Source organism: Daphnia pulicaria, chromosome 3 (genome assembly GCF_021234035.1).
Source record: "Daphnia pulicaria isolate SC F1-1A chromosome 3, SC_F0-13Bv2, whole genome shotgun sequence".
NCBI lineage: Eukaryota > Metazoa > Arthropoda > Branchiopoda > Diplostraca > Daphniidae > Daphnia > Daphnia pulicaria.
The window spans coordinates 12078117-12096528 of NC_060915.1; the positions used below are offsets into that span (position 1 = coordinate 12078117).

Here is an 18412-nt window from a genome sequence, read left to right on the forward strand (position 1 = left end):
GGAGGGAAGTTTTATTCAAAAGTAAATCAGCAAACGAGATCCTACACATATATACACCGCCCCCTCCCAACCTCCAAGGCCGTGACGTCATTATTCACAAGGCAAAGGCCCCACCCGATGACGAGTTCTTTTCATTCCGTCCATCTAGAAAAAATATGAATCTGCGATATAACGCCGAGTGTATAATCTCAGACTGCTATGGCCAAATAAGTCCAATTAAGAATCGGGGAGCAGATGAATTTAGATCGACATGATTATATCTCCACCCCGCACACTCCGCGAGCTCTCACAGCAGTCACGGACGACGGAAAAATTCCGCGGCCAGGCGCGTGAGTGGTAAACTCATCAAACGTTACAAGTTGATGTAATAACGTATGAAGGACGATATGTAGCGTCAAGGAAATTGGAATGTTTGTCTTACGATAGGATTTGAAATGAAAAAAATAAAATTTGTTGGTCAGAGCCGCGCCTGTTTGACTCAAATATCGGCCAAACAAAACAGAAAAAAACAAATGAAATACGTGAAAGAGTTGAGCCACTATATTCCAAATTAACAAAAAATTTGGCGCTCAAATTCAGCCGAATCGGAGAACAACAGAAATGGATGGTAAAGAAAAGGAACTAAAGCAATCAAAGAAAATGAACAAAACGAGGATGGGGGTAGAAAACGCGAGAATGACAAAAGATTGTTGACAACAATGAGGTCAACGACACAGATCATCTACATAACCAACTTTGTTGACATCCGAATACTTTCTTTTGCAATAAAATGAATACCATTCGTCAATAAATTTTGTTTCAAAGACGCAACCATGATTGAAAAAAAATTCTACAATTTATTCAAATTGACTTGTAAGTGATTTGCTTTTATTTGTATTTGATTCATTAATCGATTCTAATATTTAAATGGCTTCCGGCCAAGTTCGTTGACCCGAATAGTTTTTTTTTTCTTTTTCTTCTTTTTTCGTCATTCTATCACGCCTGGGGTGATAACTACCCCCTTTTTCGTTAGCTAAAAGATCTCGGCCTATAACCTTTATTCTCAGAGTTTGGCCATTTACACCTACCGAGTTGTCAAAGCCGGGCTCTCAGTAGAAACAGTGTGAGGTCAGTGACCCGTTGATCTTGGTAGCGTCAAGTGATTGTCATCATCACGTCGTCGTCGTGTCCGTCAATTTTGATTATATTTCTCTGATTTTTGTGGCTTTTTCGTCGTCGTTCTCGACTCGTTTTAATCTCCACTTGCCTTTGGGACTCTTGCATTTGTGGACGTGAAGGATTGTTCTGGTCAATCATCGTGTGGTCAGCCTCACAGTCAGATCTGGATTCTTATTTTTGTCGTTTTTTTAATTCGCCCACTGCCATTCGTGTTTTTAACTTGGAAGCCAAGGCGATCCTTAGCGATTTGGAGCGGGATCGTGCCTTTTGACTTCTGGCTCGGCCGACTCGCGGGTAAGTTTGGAGCCGATGTGCTCATCTAGTTTTTATATAGATCACATTAGTAATGCGAACGGAAACGTGAGTTGACGGGTGGGTTTTGATTGAGTGCCCTGCTGGGTGAATCATTTGATGGTTATTTGTGGATTGTGTTGCTCTAAGGATGAACCAGACAGCTGAGGAATGTAAAGATCCATTTCCACCATCATCAGCCGGCCACCGCCTAAGCTTGACTGATTTGTTCTGCACGGAGCCGTTTCCGCCGCCATCTCCGACTGCTGTCAGTGCTGCTGTCGCCGCAGCTGCTGCTGCTGCTTCCGGTTTGGAAGGATTTCGATTCAGCCAGTCGCCTCAGAGTCTCCTCGTCAGCTCGACCAATCCTTTCTATGCCGACTTGCTGGCCGACGAGTCCTACCAACTGGCCCAGCCTTACTTGCACGATCAGTTCCAGTGGAAACACAGTCTGCAGCCCAAGTATCGAGTCAACGACTACCTTTCCTACCATCCCAATGTAAGTTTCCAACGCTAGATGGAGTCATCCGTCGAAGACTAGGAATCAAAAATCAATCAATTGCAAATTCATTTGTTTTTTTCTTGAATAAGAATTTTGATTTTGAATTGTTTACTTGGTTCATCAGGTAACCTCGGTCATGCGATCGGAACTGATTGGTTGGCTGGGCAAGGTGAACCGTCAATTCGGCTACGACATTGAGACTTTCCTGCTAGCCATCAACTTTGTTGACCGATTTCTGGCCGTCTCTATGGTGTCATCCGATAGCTTGCAGCTCCTTGGATTAGCCGCTATCCTGGTGGCCGCCAAAAAGGTTCGATTTCCGACTAAATGTTTTTTTTTTCTTTTGAGAATTAACGAATGATTTACTTGTGCTGTGACCGTGAAGGAGGAACCCAGTCCGCCGGAAATTGACGAATTGGTGGGTCTCAGCGGATACTCTTATTCCGCGCAACTCATCCGCGAAATGGAGATTTGCCTGCTGAAAAAACTCGAGTGAGTCCTGGGGTCAATAATTTAAACTTAGCCAACTAAAAATCGATATTTTCATCCAGTTTTCATTTGTGCGCACCAACGGCTTCGTATTTTTTCGAGTACTACATGACGTTCACGCGGGAGCACAACGCTGATATTCGGTGGGTTTTTAAATAAGTTAGAAAATGAACGCAACTCATATATTTTCTGTTTGAACATCAGCGGCGTCCGTGAAGTGTTCCACCAGTTATTAGAACACAGTTTGGTGCACTACGAGTTGATCCATTATCCGCCGTCGACGGTGGCGGCCGCGGCGCTTTGCCTGGCCCAGCGTTTCTTGCCCAATGTGTTGCCCGTCGAGCCCATCTATTGGTTGGTCGAACTCTTCAGCGGCAGCACGGAATTGGGCGATATCCAGCGCTGTTACGTTGACATGACCCTGTGGCACCACACTTGGCGTCAGCAATCCATTTACTTTGCTCGTATTGCTTCCTCGGCTGCTGCTGCTGCTGCCGCCGCTGCTCAGTCATCGGTCACCACGTCCACCCAATCGACGTCAGCACTTGTGGGTGACGTCTTTGCACCGGTGTCGTACGACCTGTTTGGGTCTGTCGATTTTTGCAAACAATTTGCCGATTTTTCCATCACTCCGCACTGAATCGTTCGATTTGATTAGACTACGGTTACGTCAAATTTAGAGATTTATTAATAGCTATATATTTACAAATTCTATTTACACCTGCACCTTTTCTTTCCAACACCTAGTCACGTTTTCTTGTTTCTATAATAGTCTATTTATTTTTCATTCCAAAGTGCATTCGTTTTTTCCTTGCAGATTCTATTGAAGATGATACTGTTTGTAATGAATTCATATAATTCGTGATATACCCCATTTCCTAATTGTATTTGCATGCTTTTCCTTCATTTTTTTTCTACTATTTTCAATAAATATTTTTTTTTTCTTTTTCACTTAAACCAAATGATTGTTACATCAGTTAAATTTTTTATAAATTTTTCGGAGACTCGTTTTTTTTTTAAGATTTAAACTGTGATCACGTAGACAACACACTATTCTTTAGCTTGTCGTGTTCACGTCATTCCTTTTTTGGCCATTTTAAATTGGAGTTTCTTCACGAAAAACAGTTCTAAAACTTTCACTCTAGATGCTGTAAACATGCAATAATATTTAAGAAAGTTTTTAGAAATATGGGCAATGAACCATTTCATCTGAAATGCAAAAAAAAGAGAAGTTGAATGTCCTCTGTCAGTGTAACTGAACCACGGAACCAGTTTTGTCAGTTTCATTCACGTTTTTTCACCCCAATATCATTTGGGTTGAGGGGAAGGGGCCTTCCCTACGATCGGGAAGTCTGGAAAGCGACATGAAATCAACAAATCATCTACAATATTAATATTACATTTGCAAAATTGTTGCACACCTACGTTCAATTTACCCAATAAAGCGTACCGTTATACGAGCAGTTTATATAGCTATAGGCTATAAAGATGAATAAATTTGCAACAATCAATTAAATCGATTTTTTTCTACAAATTCTTGGTACGATATCACTGACCTAGTGTCCTAGTCCCGGAGGGAAATATTAGTGTAACGTCCCATCACCAGAGGGCGGAAAACAGTTTTTCATGAGAGTAGGCGAGAGTCTCGATAGTGAAAAGTATACGCGTAACTGCTCGGATATAAAAATACCGGCGTCCGACGTTATATTCGTTATTCACATAGTGATTACTATCGGGAAATCTATAGATCTGACCGTTGGAAGAAGGGGTCATTGTTTAGAGGTGACGACCAAAAGTTGTTCTACTAACTATCACCTGTTGTGTTGTTAATACTATCCATGCCCCACTTAAACGTTGCACTCAACGAGCAGCTTTCATTTGATCTTTACTTTTCCTAGGGATATGATGAGTCTTATTGCTAAAATACGGTACGTTTTTGCTGTGGTGGTCATCACTGGATCTGCACCAAATTATTTTCTGCTGTGGTTCCTATGGCGAGGTATTTCATTGTTTTTGCCCCAATGGAAGTATCAGGATGGTGATGACTTCCTTTATTCAATGTACCAAAGGATGGTGATCTTCTTTTTTGAACACTGCACTGGTCAAAAGGTAATATATTTTATATTATTCTATTCAAACAATAGTTAGGTTAATGCTTAAAATTCCTTTATGAAGGTTTATTTCAGTGGAGATGCTGATAGCATATTTAGCAAGAAAGAAAATGTTCTCTATTTAGGTAACCATCAGTCTACAGGTAATAACAAATAGCTCAAAACACCAAGTATTAAATGTGCATAATGTCAAATACTAATATTTCCAGTTGATTGGATTGTGTGTAACATGGTTGCAATCAGACAAGGAAGCATAGGTCATCTCAGATATGTAATGAAAGATACTCTTCAAGCACTGCCACTCTATGGACATTACTTCTATCAACATGGTTGCATTTATGTGAAACGTGGGGATTTTAAGCAAAAAAAGATGGAATCTGCATTAGAGTATTTAAGAGATCCAAAAATCAAGGTAAAAACTCCAAAACTAATTTATATTTTTAAAGTTTAATTTTTTGAAATTAGCAAAACTTTAGATTTCATTTAGTTGAGTTATGAGAATGAATTCACTAATTCTTTCATTCACTAATCAGTCATGGACAGTGATATTTCCTGAAGGAACTTGCTTTGCTCCAAATGAATACGATCTGATAAAGAAGTCAAACAAGGCAGCTGACGCCAACGGGCTCAAGCCACTCGTTAATCATTTGACCCCTCGGTACAGAGGTTCCTTTCTCGCTCTTGCGAAATTACGGAGTAATTTGGACGCAATTTATGATGTAACTTGCGTCTATTCTGGATCATTCAATGAAAAGAAAGAAAGAACTCCAGCACCAGAACTCATTGGTAAAAACATTTTAACTTTAGCTAATCCAGTAACACAATGCTACAACAAAATATTCAACACAATGTAGATTTTCTCCTCGGCAAAAATCGAGAAATGTATATTCACGTGAAGCGTATTCCTATTGAGGATGTTCCTGAAGATGAAGCTCTTTTCAAAACCTGGATGCATAATTTGTTCATTGTAAAAGATGAGTAAGTAGTATTTTCTTTTGTTTTAAATTTATTTCGTTTTTGCTCCGCTTCTCACGCAAGATTTTTTTTTTTCTGTAGAATTGTGTCGCGGTTTTACGAACACGGATACTTTGAAAAGGGTGCACAACTAAGAACCATCGAGAATCACCATGCTCTTCCTTATGCCGCTACTGTTCCAAGTTTCTTGTTCTTCATTTCAACATTTTTGCCTCTAATTTTCTTCCCTGGACTGAGACTTCTATGGGTGCAGAGTATCATGTTATTCACTGTATTTGGATACTTGGTACTTGCTATCAAATCTGTTTGTTAAATCTTAAACATATGACGCTGTCCTCTTCCACAAACGAACCGCCAATATTTCTGCCAGAATTCTGTTCACGCTATTTTTGCGTGGTTTGTTTCACATCGTGTAACTGGTTCGGAAAGATATCGTGGGGACAAGTACTAAATAGTGACGTCAAGTTTTGCTCATATAGCTATAAACTATGTTTATGTTGCGCCGTGTAAACAATCTGCGTGTAACTGTGAGTTCACCGAGAAAAGATATCTATAGCTGATACATTTGAAAATGTTTTCGTCAAATAGAAATAATTATGACAATTGGTAATACATAATACTCCTGTTCTTTCGACAATTTAAAGTCATACAAATCGAGTTGAACGCTTTGAAAGTTCATGCCAAAGAATATGACTAGGAAAGGGGGCGCTGATAGATAGGGTCCAAGAAAGAAAGAAATGCAGGCCATTGCTGTATGAAGGGGTTACTGGTTAAAAGGAAAGCACTTCTTACAATTAAAATACACGACAATCATTTGACAAAACTGAGCCTCCATGGTCACTTTCTTAAATATTTCCGCAAATTGTATAATCTCAGTGGTTCAAATTGTAGATGTTACGGAACATCAGCAGATCCGTTGGTGGATCAATCATTGACCTCTCGGTACGGCACTTCAGACGTGATATTGAAGTCTTCTAAGAAATGATGAAGAAATTCAAAAGTAGGCCGTTTGTCAGGTTCAGCTTCCCAGCATGAGATTATAAGACGATAAAGAGCATCTGGTAAAGGATTATTGACAGGCTTTGGCATTCGGTAGCCCTTTTCGACATTTTCAATAACTTCTCGGTTGTGCATCCCAGGATACGGAACCTTTAATAGAAAATAGGAAAAGTAAGATACTGTAAGATGCCACGACAATCAAAGCAGATAAAACAAACCTGTCCGTAAGTGAAGAGCTCCATGAGTAGTACGCCAAAAGACCACACATCAGATTTAATGGAGAATCTGCCACATAGAGCTGCTTCTGGTGCAGTCCATTTAACAGGAAATCGGGTTCCGGCAGTAGGGCAATATTCGTTGTCTTTAATCAGCCGCGCCAAGCCAAAATCACAGATTTTGGCCACGCAACCATCACTCACCAACACGTTACGTGCCGCCAAATCCCGATGAATGAGTTGTCTTGACTCCAGATAAGACATTCCACTTGCAACCTACAACAAATAAATTTGCATCCAATATAGATTTTCCACCAATCAATCAGTTATTTTTTTAGAAAGCATCTAACCTGTGCTGCTATGTACACAAGCTCCATAAAAATCAAGGCCTTTCCTTCATCGCGACGTAGCAAATCGAGCAGAGAACCTTTGTTCATATATTCTGTTACGATGAAGATGGGTTCCTCTTTCGAACAAACGGCATAGAGTGCGACAAGATTCGGGTGGCGAAACTTTTTCATGATCGAAGCCTCCTGAAGGAAATCGGACGATGACATGTTACCGGCTTTCACAGTCTTGATGGCAACATCGTAGCAGTGGCGCCATTTTCCTATACGATAATTTTCGAAGAAGTTACAACGTACCGTTTTTTTTTTCCGTGCATGTTCTACTCATTAAACTTACCATACCACACCTCGCCAAAGTTACCACTGCCAAGCTTACGAATAAACTCCAGCTCTGCGCGGTCAATCTCCCACTTATCTCGAGTCTGAGGTGACAAATCCCAAATGGTTGGACGAAGTTTTGGGCACGCGACCGTAAGAGTATGACACAAACCGTTGGCTTCACCTTAAAAATGAAAATAAAACCTATATTATTTGATGCCATTCACGAAATTTAATACATGAATGCATACGCATATAAGAAGACACTAATTCCGGAAGCGAAGTGAATGTCTGCCGTGTTGTGACGTAATATCCACCTTGATCGAGGCATTTGATTTTGTAATGTTTTATATGCGGCCCTCTCTCTTCTTCGTAGTCCCGCATAGTCAAGGAAAAGCCACCGGGAATGTGCTCGGCAAAGCGGATTAAAAAGGCTCCTCTCGGCAATTCTTGGCTCAGTAATAGTTTTTCGGCTTCTTTGCGGCCGATATGACCGAAAAACCAACTAAAAATTTGATAAAAATTATTTTAAATCAATGTAACAATCAAATATTTAAATTACTCATAGCTCTCCACTGATTGTTCCAATGCAACAAAGTTTCGCGGAACATATCCCACTTTGTTGGAGGCAGAATGTTCGGCTTTCCACCAATCAGAATCACTGGCAATATATTTATTAATGTTAATATTAAAACATAATGTTTACCAATCATCACAAGAAAGCTTGATGCATACCTATCATCCAGCAATTCCATCCTATCCCCTTTCCTAAAGCTCATATCAGAAATTTCTCTAGCATTGTAGTCATAAAGAGCAATCAACATTCTAGGGGCACCTATCATTCCTAGATTTGAAAAAATTCATTATAAAAATCAATGTAATAAAAAAAAACTTAAAAACAGTCAAATCAACAAACCATTTGGAGTTTCTAATCTGGCTGAGTTTGTTTGTGGTCGCATTGGACTTTGTGTAGGATGGCGAATAATGTCTTGACTAGGAATTAGTCTAGAAGATGCACCTCCAGGATATTGAATATCAATCCTTGGATTGGATGGTAATCCAATATCTCCATTCCCAGACACTAAAAGAAAAATGATCATTATTTATTTTTCGTAAATTAGACCTACACAAATTTTAGCACAAACCTTTCCTCCCATCTGCTTTCCTGTAATTTGGTTCCTGCACAGGAACTTTGTTACAGCAACGATTACCCATTTTTAACTGAAACACTCTTGAGGCAAACTTGATTTCATATGAACAGAATGTAAAAAGAGCAAGAAACCACCATCGTATTTTTATACACAAAATGTAGCAAAACTCAACCAATCATGGAGATTAAAGGAAGCACAGTTAAAAATTTATAAAGATAAAGTTTGGCCAATAATTTCAGAAAATAAAAAACGACACATTAAAAGGGAATTCCATTCAAATCGGGCAACTTGTATGCCTCCCAAGAGAAGCCAACAAGGGCAGCGATCCTAATTCTGCTAGCTTAATAACGGCCCGATGATGGTTAGAGCCATTAGCACTCCACTAACAAAACAGATTAAAATAGATTTTTTTTTTGTGGAATCCGATTCGTTATCGCGAACGAGCGAACAATAAATAATACATCAACTTATAAATGTTTCTGGATTTCTACACTTGAGAGCTGTCATTCCACTCTGGAGTGTGACGACGAGCCAATGGCGCAAGTGTTAATCCTGACATCTGACGACAGTTTCATAGGCTTACAGAGGAGCGTTTTTCCTCGTCTTTGTTCAAGAAAAAAAGCCACGATTTCTCGCGAGTCTAGTAGCAATGAAACCAAACCAATGCTCTACACAAAACATGGGATCGCTATTTACATGCTGAAAATTCTTATCTTCTACCAAGGTATTACGACTAAAAGTGGTAATGAAACCTGGGTCGACTCCCAGCCGTTTGTTCCATTGAATCTTGGTTCAAAAAACCTTTTAGATATAGTAAATTGATAAAGCTACGAGAAACTGAACAGAAGGCGGTAGTATCAATTAAACCAGCAACCGGAAACACTTAAGCGGGATACGGTCATTAAAATCGAAGTAAATAATCTTTGGTAAAAAGAGGAAGCGGAAATGATTAATAATTGAGATAACGGCGTGTATTAAGACAAAAAGAAGAGGGAACACAAGAGCTTCGACCGCAAAAAAAAAACTGTGGCATTCAATAGTACAAATTGGTTTTGTGTTTGGATCTCCTGATCCCATGACGTCTTCTGTTGCTTGCTGCTTGCTGGATATTAATATATAATTCTTGGTAGGTCTTTTTTTACTTTCACTTCTTATCCAGCTTGTGTTACACGCCTTGTGGTGCAGCCGAAGGTAAGACCATCGCCGGCATCTGCAAATCTCTTGGCCGATCTTCTAAGCGTTCATACTCGACGAACATTTCCTTGGCAACCTTACGCCAATTATTAGGATCGAAGCAGTAATAGGTGCCTCTCTCATACGTCCCGGTTTTCTCCATGAGCGGCATACCGGGTACTCGAGTGATCCACAATCTCTCCTCCTAAAATTCAGCACAAAAAGTAATATTTTTAAATATGGTATCGAAAAAAAAAAGAGAGAAACAACAAAGTTATACTTTATGATAGCGCCAGTCCCTGTTATAGAGTTCGAGAGAGGCAGCAAGTTGCATCGTGTCTCCAACATTGGTATAAAAGAGATAAAAGAGTAGGTCCTCTTGATATCGATTAAGTTTCACTGGGGCAAGTTTGTCGCGTATAACGGCATTGGTCAGGTACTCAGGTGGGACATGAAAGTCTATATCCTGCGGCCGACAGGGATTCTCAGCCCACGGACCACCGAAGTTGTTGTACAATGGTTCCGGTGAATTAAGATTTAAACCTAGTGTCGTTAAGTCAGATCCGAGGGCTAAAGAGACCAGATTAGAATCGGATTCTGCCACTCGAATAAATGTCAAGAGGCCCGCCATTCCAAACTGATCTGCTACCATGTTATTAGGTATGTTCGTCACCTGTTCCATCAAATGATTTATGTAAGCGCGCATGGATTTATTAACCACGACAGTATCCTACCTTCCCATCGGCACTAATTTGAAGTCCACGTTTACTGTGGTTTAAGTTGGTGTTACTGACGGATGACGATGAAGTGGACGTGTTAGATACTTTGCTCGTCTCAGCACCGCTTCCAGTTGATGTGTTGTTGTCATTGTTCTGCGTACCCGGGAGAGCAGGGAAATCCTCATTACTCATTGTAAATTCCGTCGTTTCTGACGCAGGCGTTTTAATAATTCCCACTAATTGTTCCAGGATAAAAAAAATTAAAATGAACAACCGTATTAAATTGTTGTATTGTACAAAAAAAATCGGCCTACCATAGTTAGATCTCCCTGTTAGCGACGAACTACCACCGTTCTCGTTTGGGCCCATAGATCTATTAGTCAGACTTGGAAATTCAGATAAATCCAGCGAAGGTGGTGCTAAACTGCCATCCATTCCTGCAAAACAACCGAATAAAACAAAAATACCACAGCTAAAGTTAGTACAGGAACACTATTTATGGTGGAAAATCACAAACCTAGTGGCATACCAAATGGCATTTGCAATCCTTGTACTCCTTGTGACTGTGTTCCTTGTCCATGTGCTAATCCTTGAAACGCTCCTCTCACCCCAGCAAGCCCAGCTTGTCCTAGTCCTGAAGGTGCTGATGCAGGTAGGTTGAAGTAGGAACCACCAATCATGGATTGTCCATAGCCCCCTATGGAAGGCCTCTTATCTCCAACTGCTCTTTGGCCAAGTACTCCTATTCTCTGATTGTTACCCATTTGGGGTAAGACATTCCCACCACTACGATTGGGGGAAGTTAGCTGTCCACTGGTGGTTGGACCTACACAAGTTCAAAAATTAGATTTAAGCAGATGACAAATAACAAAACTCTTGATACCTGAAACTGGTAAATTTCTAGGAGGCTGCTGTATTGACAAATGACTCATTCCTGGTAGGTAAATTGATTCAAAGTTTGTTGTAGAACCTATTGGAAGCAGAACAGTAACCAGATTTATTACCTATGCTTGAGGTTTGCTGACCATACAGTGATGAGCCAAACGCAGGTTGGCTTGGAGATGGTGAACTCATTTCTGTAAACCCACATCATCCAATCATTTAAAATTTGCTATAACAACACTCTATTACTTAAAGTTTGCCTACACTGAGATTTAATAAAGGGAACTGTCAAACTTTCTACACCAGTAACTCTATTGTTAGACGTCGGAATGATGGCGCGACGGACATACGAAAAATTTCCAAACCAATAAATCCAGCCTATATTATTGTAAACTCTTACCTGATTTGATTCAAACTACGGTATTTATCCTTTTATCCAATAATAATTGATTCATAACAAGCTAGTATTCCAGTGTAGAAATGCTCCAGTTTTTCTCTCTAACTCTGAAAGCTGCTGGGCAAGCGCTGTTGTCTAGTCGGTAAAATCATGCCTATCCATGGCTACGGAATCGAGAAAAAGAGAAATATTTTAGAAAAGTTGTTGCGTTTTGCTTGAAATCAACGCAAATAGTAACAATAATAAAGGGATCTTTACTAATATGTAAAAGAAAAACTAGACTTGTAAAGTTTAAAAACGGTGCCAGTGCCAGCGTGCGTGCGTGTAAATCACAACACGGACCACTTTTTGCGTGTTAAATTGTTAATATAATAATGAAGCATGTACACTGTAGTTTTTCTGCAAATAATCCCTGCTGTCCTGAAAATTGCTATTATCGAATTTATTATTATTTTGCAACAAAGTTTTATATTAAACAACTTGATACAACTTATTTCTCATGTTTTCTTAAATACTTACAGATATTTATTTAAATTTCTGAAGCAAACCTAACATTAAACAAAAAATTTATTTTTTCAAATGTATATTGCTTACTTTCCAAGCTTTTGGCAACATGACAATAAATTTAATTCAATCAAAATTTTAAACCTGTATTAAACTGGCCATCATGTATACAAACATAAATCATTTCCTATAATGACGGGACCAGATTTAGCAGAAAGTTCGATGTACAGTTTTCCATCGTGTCAAAAATTTACTTAGATAAAAGCTACCAACATTGATTACATAGTGTTTAAGGAACGAAAGCTCGTGCAATTTGCTCAATTCTCTGTCGACACATAGGGCAATTCCTCTGTAACACGTGCTGATTATTAATAAGCATCATACAATCGGCACAAAGACAAACGTGACCACAAGGAAGAACAATGACTTCACGATTCCTAACAAGGCATACAACGCAGCGCTGCCAATCCGGTAGATCATCGTTCTCTTCAGTTGAACGACGTGATTCGCATAGATCGCGAAGAATGTCGTCTTCTTCTCGTGCGTGACGCCGGCCGTAACGGATTTTAAACCACTTGCGGATCATGAGGGAACCAAGTACCATACCAACACCACCAAAAAAGAATAGACTCCACTTGCAAACGCTGACAAGAGTTTCATAGGTGCTTAGCAATGCGCTATAAGGTAACGTAGAGAGAATAAACGGTAAAGCTCGATCAGAATTGCTAGGCGATCTCAATTGCATAGTGCCATCGCCGTTTATCACTAATTCTCCGACAGCTGTCATTAAGGAGCCGTCAATAACCATTTCTTCAATTTCTTGAGTTCCTTTGAGTTGAACGCCAGCTACCTTTAAAAGTATTGCACAAATGAAAATTACTTATTCTATTATTTACTTTTCTATTATTTGAATTCACTTACCCATCCGCCAAACCAGCCAGATAGCGAGAAAGCCGCCGGAGTAAATTCGTCTCTGACAATCGACATATCAATTCGATCAGCGCTTAGTCCTTCTATAACTTGAACCAATGGTTGTTTATTAGTTTTTTGAGCTTCTTGTGATGTTAGACCCCATGGAATTTCATGTTGAATGTTCTTAACAATTCTTTCTTCATCAACCCTATATTAATGAAAAATAAATGACATGACATAAAGGCAAGAATTTTAGATTAATCTATAGCCTTTATCAAATTCAACATTACCAAAATCTTGACCCATTCCGAACAGTAGCAACCTCTTTAGTTATAATTTTGTGAATTACTCCAGTGCTCTTAAAATCACCACTTTTCAGCAATCTAGATTTGTCCACTGGCTCCACTATTCCTCTCAGACAAACATATCTACATTCATTAGGGCCTTCTTTTGCAGCTGATGATGATTTAGTTCTTGACCATTGAAACCAGCTCCTATGTCGACTTTTCGGAGCTGACAATTGACTAAGTTGAGATATTTCAACTTGTTCTGCTTCCTAGTAAACATTTGACAACAATAAAACATTATTTGTGTAACACAAAAGAATAATTATTAACTTGAAAATACACTGGAACATGCATCTACACTGTTGTCTAGCCTGTGTTTGGTAAAATGGCAAATGTTCCTCTGTGATTGGGACAAGATAAGCAAGGGCTAATATTAACATTGAATTACCTTAAGTGCCTGAATATAGGCTGTGCATGACTCATAAGATTTATATAAAAATCCTAAAATAACGACGTCCAACCCAAGAGAAATACCCTCTAGAACAAGTTCGAAATCAATTTCCATTTCTTTAAATCGCCTCTAGCCCTGGCATAACTGTTCCTGTGTAAAATAAAAAAGGTAAATAACCTGGACAAACTACACGTCAGCCATCTATGAGTGGAGATGTAAACTCAGTAAATAATACGCGTCGGTTTTTATTAAAAAAACCGCAATTTCCCTCATCGCGGATGAACACATCGCTCCTCTAACGGCACCTCACCGTGCGACCAAAGACACGAAACTTCTCGGCTACAACATCCCAAAAGTAAAAATTTTAAAATTCAAATTGTTTCATTACATTCAGAATTATTTTTGCGATAGAGCCACGGATACCTGCCTCCTTCAGAATTCGCCGCCATCGTCCAGCCCATCATTGAATCGTGCGATTTGGGCGCCATCTGCGAAAATCCTCCTGCTTATGTTTATTAACTTTTGAATAATTAAAATTCACGATCAAATGTTTTCATCCAGTCATCCTATAACAATAAAATGTATACCAACATTTTTTGAATGTTTCTTTGCCGATTTGAAATTTGAATTTTTGAATAAATTGTTTTCTGCCCGATTTGAACGGGGCTCAGGTTACTCGTCACAAAATAAATTCTCATACATCAGATAGTGATGGGAAAAATTTAATTGATAGTTATATATTTTTCTGTTAATAATTCAATGTCTAGTGTGGTTTTGCTGCATGTGCCAAATGAGACATAATCAAGATACAAGTTCTGCTGAATTTTATCAACGACCGGATGAATAGACCCTGAAATATTTGATAACCGGCAGACATTCAAATTTTCTGCAATTTTTTGAACAACAAAAAATATACAAGGACAAGCTCATTTATCACGATAAGCAAACGCAAAAAACAAGAATGTTCACTCCCCGGATTTTTCTCCATTATGGATGAGCATACCTATAAGGTAAATTATTAAAATACTATTTACATACGGACTTTCCAACAAAGACTTTTCTCTCCATTGCAGTCGCAGATTTCGACCAGTCCTAGACTATCCACCGTCCAATCCACTTCTATATGTTGCGACAGACCTTAGCCATCAGCAGCAGAGTGATTCGTGTGAAAACAAACAGTGGCTTTTATCTTTTGACCGTTGACCTCTCTTCTTGCGGTGGGGAGATATCAACAATTCCATTTGTGGATCGAAATGGTTATTATTATTCATTATGCAACGGCTTATTCGTTTCTCCTCTTGGTGATGACCTGTTTATTTTTTATTCAATCGGTGAGTGCCTACAACATTCTCATTGTATCGCCAATCACGACGCCGAGCCACACCAACATCTTGAAACCGTTGGTGATGGCTCTAGCCGATGAACGCGGTCATTCCGTCACCTATTGGAATGGATTGAAACCTCCGTCGACGTTCAACTCGACCACAAACAATTTGCGCGTTCTACACTCGCCGAATCTGGCCGAAATCAACAGCGATCACCAAATCGGATTCAACGATCGCAACAGCGCGTTCCGCCTCTTTTTCGACATTTCTAAAAGGATGGAAATGTATTGCACGGCCGTTTATCAAGATCCTGTTTTCCATCAGCTGATGAACAACACGATGAGAGAGCGATACGATCTGATCGTCATCGAAGGAGTTTTCAATGAATGTTCTTTGTTACTCGCTCAAGCTCTAGACTTGCCATTTATTTACTTCAACTGTTTTTTACCTCCGCCTTGGCTGTTGGACGCCATTGGCTCGCCGTTGGCCTCAGACTATTTCCCTCATCCCGGGTTGAGTTACACAGACGAAATGAATATATGGCAGAGAACATTCAACTTGTTAACCGGCGTTTTTGTTGTCTACTTTCATCGGTGGTATGTCATGTCGACGGTCGATCGAGTCGCTGCCAATGTCCTCGGAATGGAAAACCTCACATCAGTCCTGGAAATTGAAAATCGCTATTTGAGTATGTTGATGACCAACACGCATTTCAGCATCAATTATGAATATCCAACACCTCCAGCTGTCGTCCAAGTTGGTGGATTGCATTGCGTTCCTTCTAAACCTTTGCCGGAAGAATTGCAATCGTTTGTTAATGGATCCGGTGACGATGGATTTATCATCGTCAGTTTCGGTTCCATTTTGAAAAATGCCGACGTTCCTGACGGCATCCGACGTCTATTTCTCTCAACGTTCGCTCGATTGACTCAAAGAGTCATTTTCAAATGGGAAGATGACAGTAAAATGAAAGATGATGATTACATTCCTCCCAATGTGAAACTCATGTCTTGGATGCCGCAACAAGATTTACTGGGTCATCCGAAAATTCGTTTGTTCATCACCCATTGCGGATTAAATAGTAAACAAGAGGCCGTCTATAATGGCGTTCCGTTTATCGCACTGCCAGTTTTTGCAGACCAGCCGATCAATGCCCAAAAAGCTCACGACGATGGGTACGCCATTCGACTCGACTGGGATTATTTAACGGAAGAAATTCTCTACGATGCCATTCAGCGAATTCTTTTCGATCCAAGGTCCATCACAGAATTTGTTAAAATAAATAACTTTCCTATTTCTAGAGATGGGACTTAAAGTTTGTTTGATTTGCATATAGATATGCCCGGAGGATGAAACAGGTTTCGGCTTTGATGCGTGACCAGATAGAGAGTCCAATGGACAGGGCCATCTATTGGATAGAATACGTCATCCGGCATGAAGGAGCTCCTCATTTGCGTAGCGCGTCTCGAAAACTTTCTCTACACCAACGCGGATTCATGGACGTGATACTCGTCGTTTTATTCACGAGTTTAATCGTGGCCTACGTGACTATTCGATTCGGCTATCGCTCTTTGTCCTTTCTCGGCAGAAATCGTCGTGGAATAATGCAGACGAAGACAGCCGTTTCTAATACCAAAAAAGATGATTGATTATGAAATTCAAAAATGGTTGAACCTCATATAAAAATTGTACCTTAATCACGTTAAAGTCGTCTATTATTATACGAATATTCTTCTATGTTAACTATTTTTAGAATAATAATACGTGGGTTGTCATCCTCGAATGCAAATTCTTCCAGCCGCTCTAACATAACGCTACGCCAGCAAAGGCAATATCATCACAGGTATTTATCGAATAAAGAATATTAATATTAATGTACTTTATAAACTTTTTAGCTACTATTATAATTCACTCGTAAATTTTGTTCAGAAAGTTTTAAATAAGACTCAATAAAAAAACCTAATGGACGTATAGCAATGACATAACTTGTCGTATTTTCGTAATAGTTGACATTTTTGATCCATTTCAGTTTCACCATTTCTCTGATTCCCCTTCTTGTATAATGCGTATATTATCGTGTTTTTATCTGCAACAAAAATCAGAAAGATAACGGTTATTTATTATGATGATGATAATAATGCAAAAATTTAGCTTATGACATATATAGGCCTATATATCACTCTCAAAGTCAGATTCCGGCTGATGGACTGGTGATGGCTGGAAAGGTGAATGACTCATCACACTCATCACTCTCATGGACACTGAATGTACCGCGTAAGATGCCGGACTGCGTTGTCGGGTGTAGGCAGCTATGTAAGATTTAATGGTATGTAGCTAGGCGATTTCGTCGAGTAACTGACTTTGTCTGGCGCTGGGTAAAATTGTTAAATAAATAACCTTTAGTTCAACTGAAAGGAGGTGTGAAATCAAATTGAAAATAAACCGGAAGTAAATTTCATTGTCGAAGTCAAGTGATGAGATTCCAAATAAAGAGTTAACTTTGATTTACTCGAATAGGAAATTCCATTTGTAACTGCGCTTTTTTTTTACCGTGAGCAGCTTTGTGAACGTGAGCAGCTATAGGTTAATTCCATCGGAAGTGGCCGGAAGTTACAGAACTGTTCCGGTTGCTCGTAAATTGACGCTTCGGAATTGGGTCGTGGATTGGAGATTGTGGTGCCGGACTCTTTTTTCCAATATCTTCGAATTATTTATAACTGAAATTTTTTTAAATATTTTATTGTTGCATTCCTTTCTGTATTTTTCGTTTTTTCAGATAATAACAATTAAAATATTTATAATAATAGTTAGGTTTAAACATATTACCAATCCCTATTTTAAAAATAGACAAATATACCGCGTAAAACTCAAGGACTTGTCACATATCTGCAGGACGTAGCGCTACCAACTGAGCTTCTTACAATTGTAGTATAACTGTATAAGCAATTTGTTTTTAAACATAATTCTTTTTTACAAATTGGGACTTAGACATTTTTTCTTAACAACTTCCGCACTATCGTTCGCCATACATTAAAATTCCTAAATAATTCTTCATATCTCAACAGCAGTTGAGATACTTTCTTAGGGATTTTTTTATGTATACTGAGCATGTATAATCGCTCGTTATCTGAGATTAAACATTAAATTACGTGGAAGTAGGATTTTAAAACAAAATTAGACACATTATTTTAAAGTATGCTTTAATT

At 39.1% G+C, this 18412-nt stretch overlaps 5 protein-coding genes across 5 annotated transcripts; 3 read left to right on the top strand and 2 right to left on the bottom strand.

Annotated features, from left to right (window-relative positions):
* The first annotated feature begins 1031 nt into the window (after positions 1 to 1031).
* Positions 1032 to 3388, top strand: LOC124328340 (cyclin-O-like). The gene is made up of 6 exons (XM_046787085.1): positions 1032 to 1452; positions 1600 to 1948; positions 2076 to 2261; positions 2337 to 2443; positions 2503 to 2583; positions 2645 to 3388. The coding sequence occupies exons 2-6, from the start codon at positions 1601 to 1603 to the stop codon at positions 3078 to 3080; spliced, it is 1158 nt and encodes a 385-aa protein (XP_046643041.1). The 5' UTR covers positions 1032 to 1452; position 1600; the 3' UTR covers positions 3081 to 3388.
* A 674-nt stretch (positions 3389 to 4062) lies between these two features.
* On the top strand, positions 4063 to 6098 carry LOC124328542 (1-acyl-sn-glycerol-3-phosphate acyltransferase epsilon-like). The gene is made up of 7 exons (XM_046787374.1): positions 4063 to 4222; positions 4339 to 4549; positions 4616 to 4694; positions 4761 to 4963; positions 5085 to 5337; positions 5406 to 5529; positions 5608 to 6098. Exons 2-7 carry the CDS (start codon positions 4343 to 4345, stop codon positions 5837 to 5839), a joined length of 1098 nt encoding a protein of 365 aa, XP_046643330.1. The 5' UTR covers positions 4063 to 4222; positions 4339 to 4342; the 3' UTR covers positions 5840 to 6098.
* Positions 6099 to 6133: 35 nt separating this feature from the next.
* LOC124328597 lies at positions 6134 to 11879 on the bottom strand. Its single transcript, XM_046787452.1, has 17 exons — positions 11731 to 11879; positions 11453 to 11524; positions 11332 to 11382; positions 10966 to 11274; positions 10763 to 10885; positions 10464 to 10684; positions 10010 to 10402; positions 9755 to 9934; positions 8551 to 8584; positions 8322 to 8486; positions 8141 to 8249; positions 7968 to 8066; positions 7657 to 7910; positions 7425 to 7589; positions 7091 to 7350; positions 6744 to 7016; positions 6134 to 6675 (listed from the first exon to the last, which is right to left on the bottom strand). The coding sequence occupies exons 2-17, from the start codon at positions 11520 to 11522 to the stop codon at positions 6451 to 6453; spliced, it is 2931 nt and encodes a 976-aa protein (XP_046643408.1). The 5' UTR covers positions 11523 to 11524; positions 11731 to 11879; the 3' UTR covers positions 6134 to 6450.
* Positions 11880 to 12363: 484 nt separating this feature from the next.
* LOC124328538 (mitochondrial E3 ubiquitin protein ligase 1-like) lies at positions 12364 to 14072 on the bottom strand. The gene is made up of 4 exons (XM_046787364.1): positions 13879 to 14072; positions 13434 to 13699; positions 13153 to 13351; positions 12364 to 13081 (listed from the first exon to the last, which is right to left on the bottom strand). Exons 1-4 carry the CDS (start codon positions 13993 to 13995, stop codon positions 12521 to 12523), a joined length of 1143 nt encoding a protein of 380 aa, XP_046643320.1. The 5' UTR covers positions 13996 to 14072; the 3' UTR covers positions 12364 to 12520.
* A 909-nt stretch (positions 14073 to 14981) lies between these two features.
* LOC124328513 (UDP-glycosyltransferase UGT5-like) lies at positions 14982 to 17870 on the top strand. The gene is made up of 2 exons (XM_046787315.1): positions 14982 to 16462; positions 16543 to 17870. Exons 1-2 carry the CDS (start codon positions 15135 to 15137, stop codon positions 16853 to 16855), a joined length of 1641 nt encoding a protein of 546 aa, XP_046643271.1. The 5' UTR covers positions 14982 to 15134; the 3' UTR covers positions 16856 to 17870.
* The last annotated feature ends 542 nt before the right edge of the window (positions 17871 to 18412 follow it).

Excerpts from the sequence above, each read along its gene's own strand:
- LOC124328340 (XM_046787085.1), top strand. The coding sequence starts at position 1,601 with ATGAACCAGACAGCTGAGGAATGTAAAGATCCATTTCCACCATCATCA. Across the intron at positions 1,949-2,075 it reads ACCTTTCCTACCATCCCAAT|GTAACCTCGGTCATGCGATC; the intron begins GTAAGTTTCCAA and ends TTGGTTCATCAG. Across the intron at positions 2,444-2,502 it reads TGCCTGCTGAAAAAACTCGA|TTTTCATTTGTGCGCACCAA; the intron begins GTGAGTCCTGGG and ends ATTTTCATCCAG.
- LOC124328542 (XM_046787374.1), top strand. The coding sequence starts at position 4,343 with ATGATGAGTCTTATTGCTAAAATACGGTACGTTTTTGCTGTGGTGGTC. Across the intron at positions 5,338-5,405 it reads TCCAGCACCAGAACTCATTG|ATTTTCTCCTCGGCAAAAAT; the intron begins GTAAAAACATTT and ends AACACAATGTAG. Across the intron at positions 5,530-5,607 it reads TTGTTCATTGTAAAAGATGA|AATTGTGTCGCGGTTTTACG; the intron begins GTAAGTAGTATT and ends TTTTTTCTGTAG.
- LOC124328597 (XM_046787452.1), bottom strand. The coding sequence starts at position 11,522 with ATGAGTTCACCATCTCCAAGCCAACCTGCGTTTGGCTCATCACTGTAT. Across the intron at positions 11,275-11,331 it reads TAGAAATTTACCAGTTTCAG|GTCCAACCACCAGTGGACAG; the intron begins GTATCAAGAGTT and ends GAACTTGTGTAG. Across the intron at positions 8,487-8,550 it reads GAAAGCAGATGGGAGGAAAG|TGTCTGGGAATGGAGATATT; the intron begins GTTTGTGCTAAA and ends TTTTTCTTTTAG.
- LOC124328538 (XM_046787364.1), bottom strand. The coding sequence starts at position 13,995 with ATGGAAATTGATTTCGAACTTGTTCTAGAGGGTATTTCTCTTGGGTTG. Across the intron at positions 13,700-13,878 it reads CCTATATTCAGGCACTTAAG|GAAGCAGAACAAGTTGAAAT; the intron begins GTAATTCAATGT and ends AATGTTTACTAG. Across the intron at positions 13,082-13,152 it reads CTGGCTGGTTTGGCGGATGG|GTAGCTGGCGTTCAACTCAA; the intron begins GTAAGTGAATTC and ends ATACTTTTAAAG.
- LOC124328513 (XM_046787315.1), top strand. The coding sequence starts at position 15,135 with ATGGTTATTATTATTCATTATGCAACGGCTTATTCGTTTCTCCTCTTG. Across the intron at positions 16,463-16,542 it reads CGAATTCTTTTCGATCCAAG|ATATGCCCGGAGGATGAAAC; the intron begins GTCCATCACAGA and ends ATTTGCATATAG.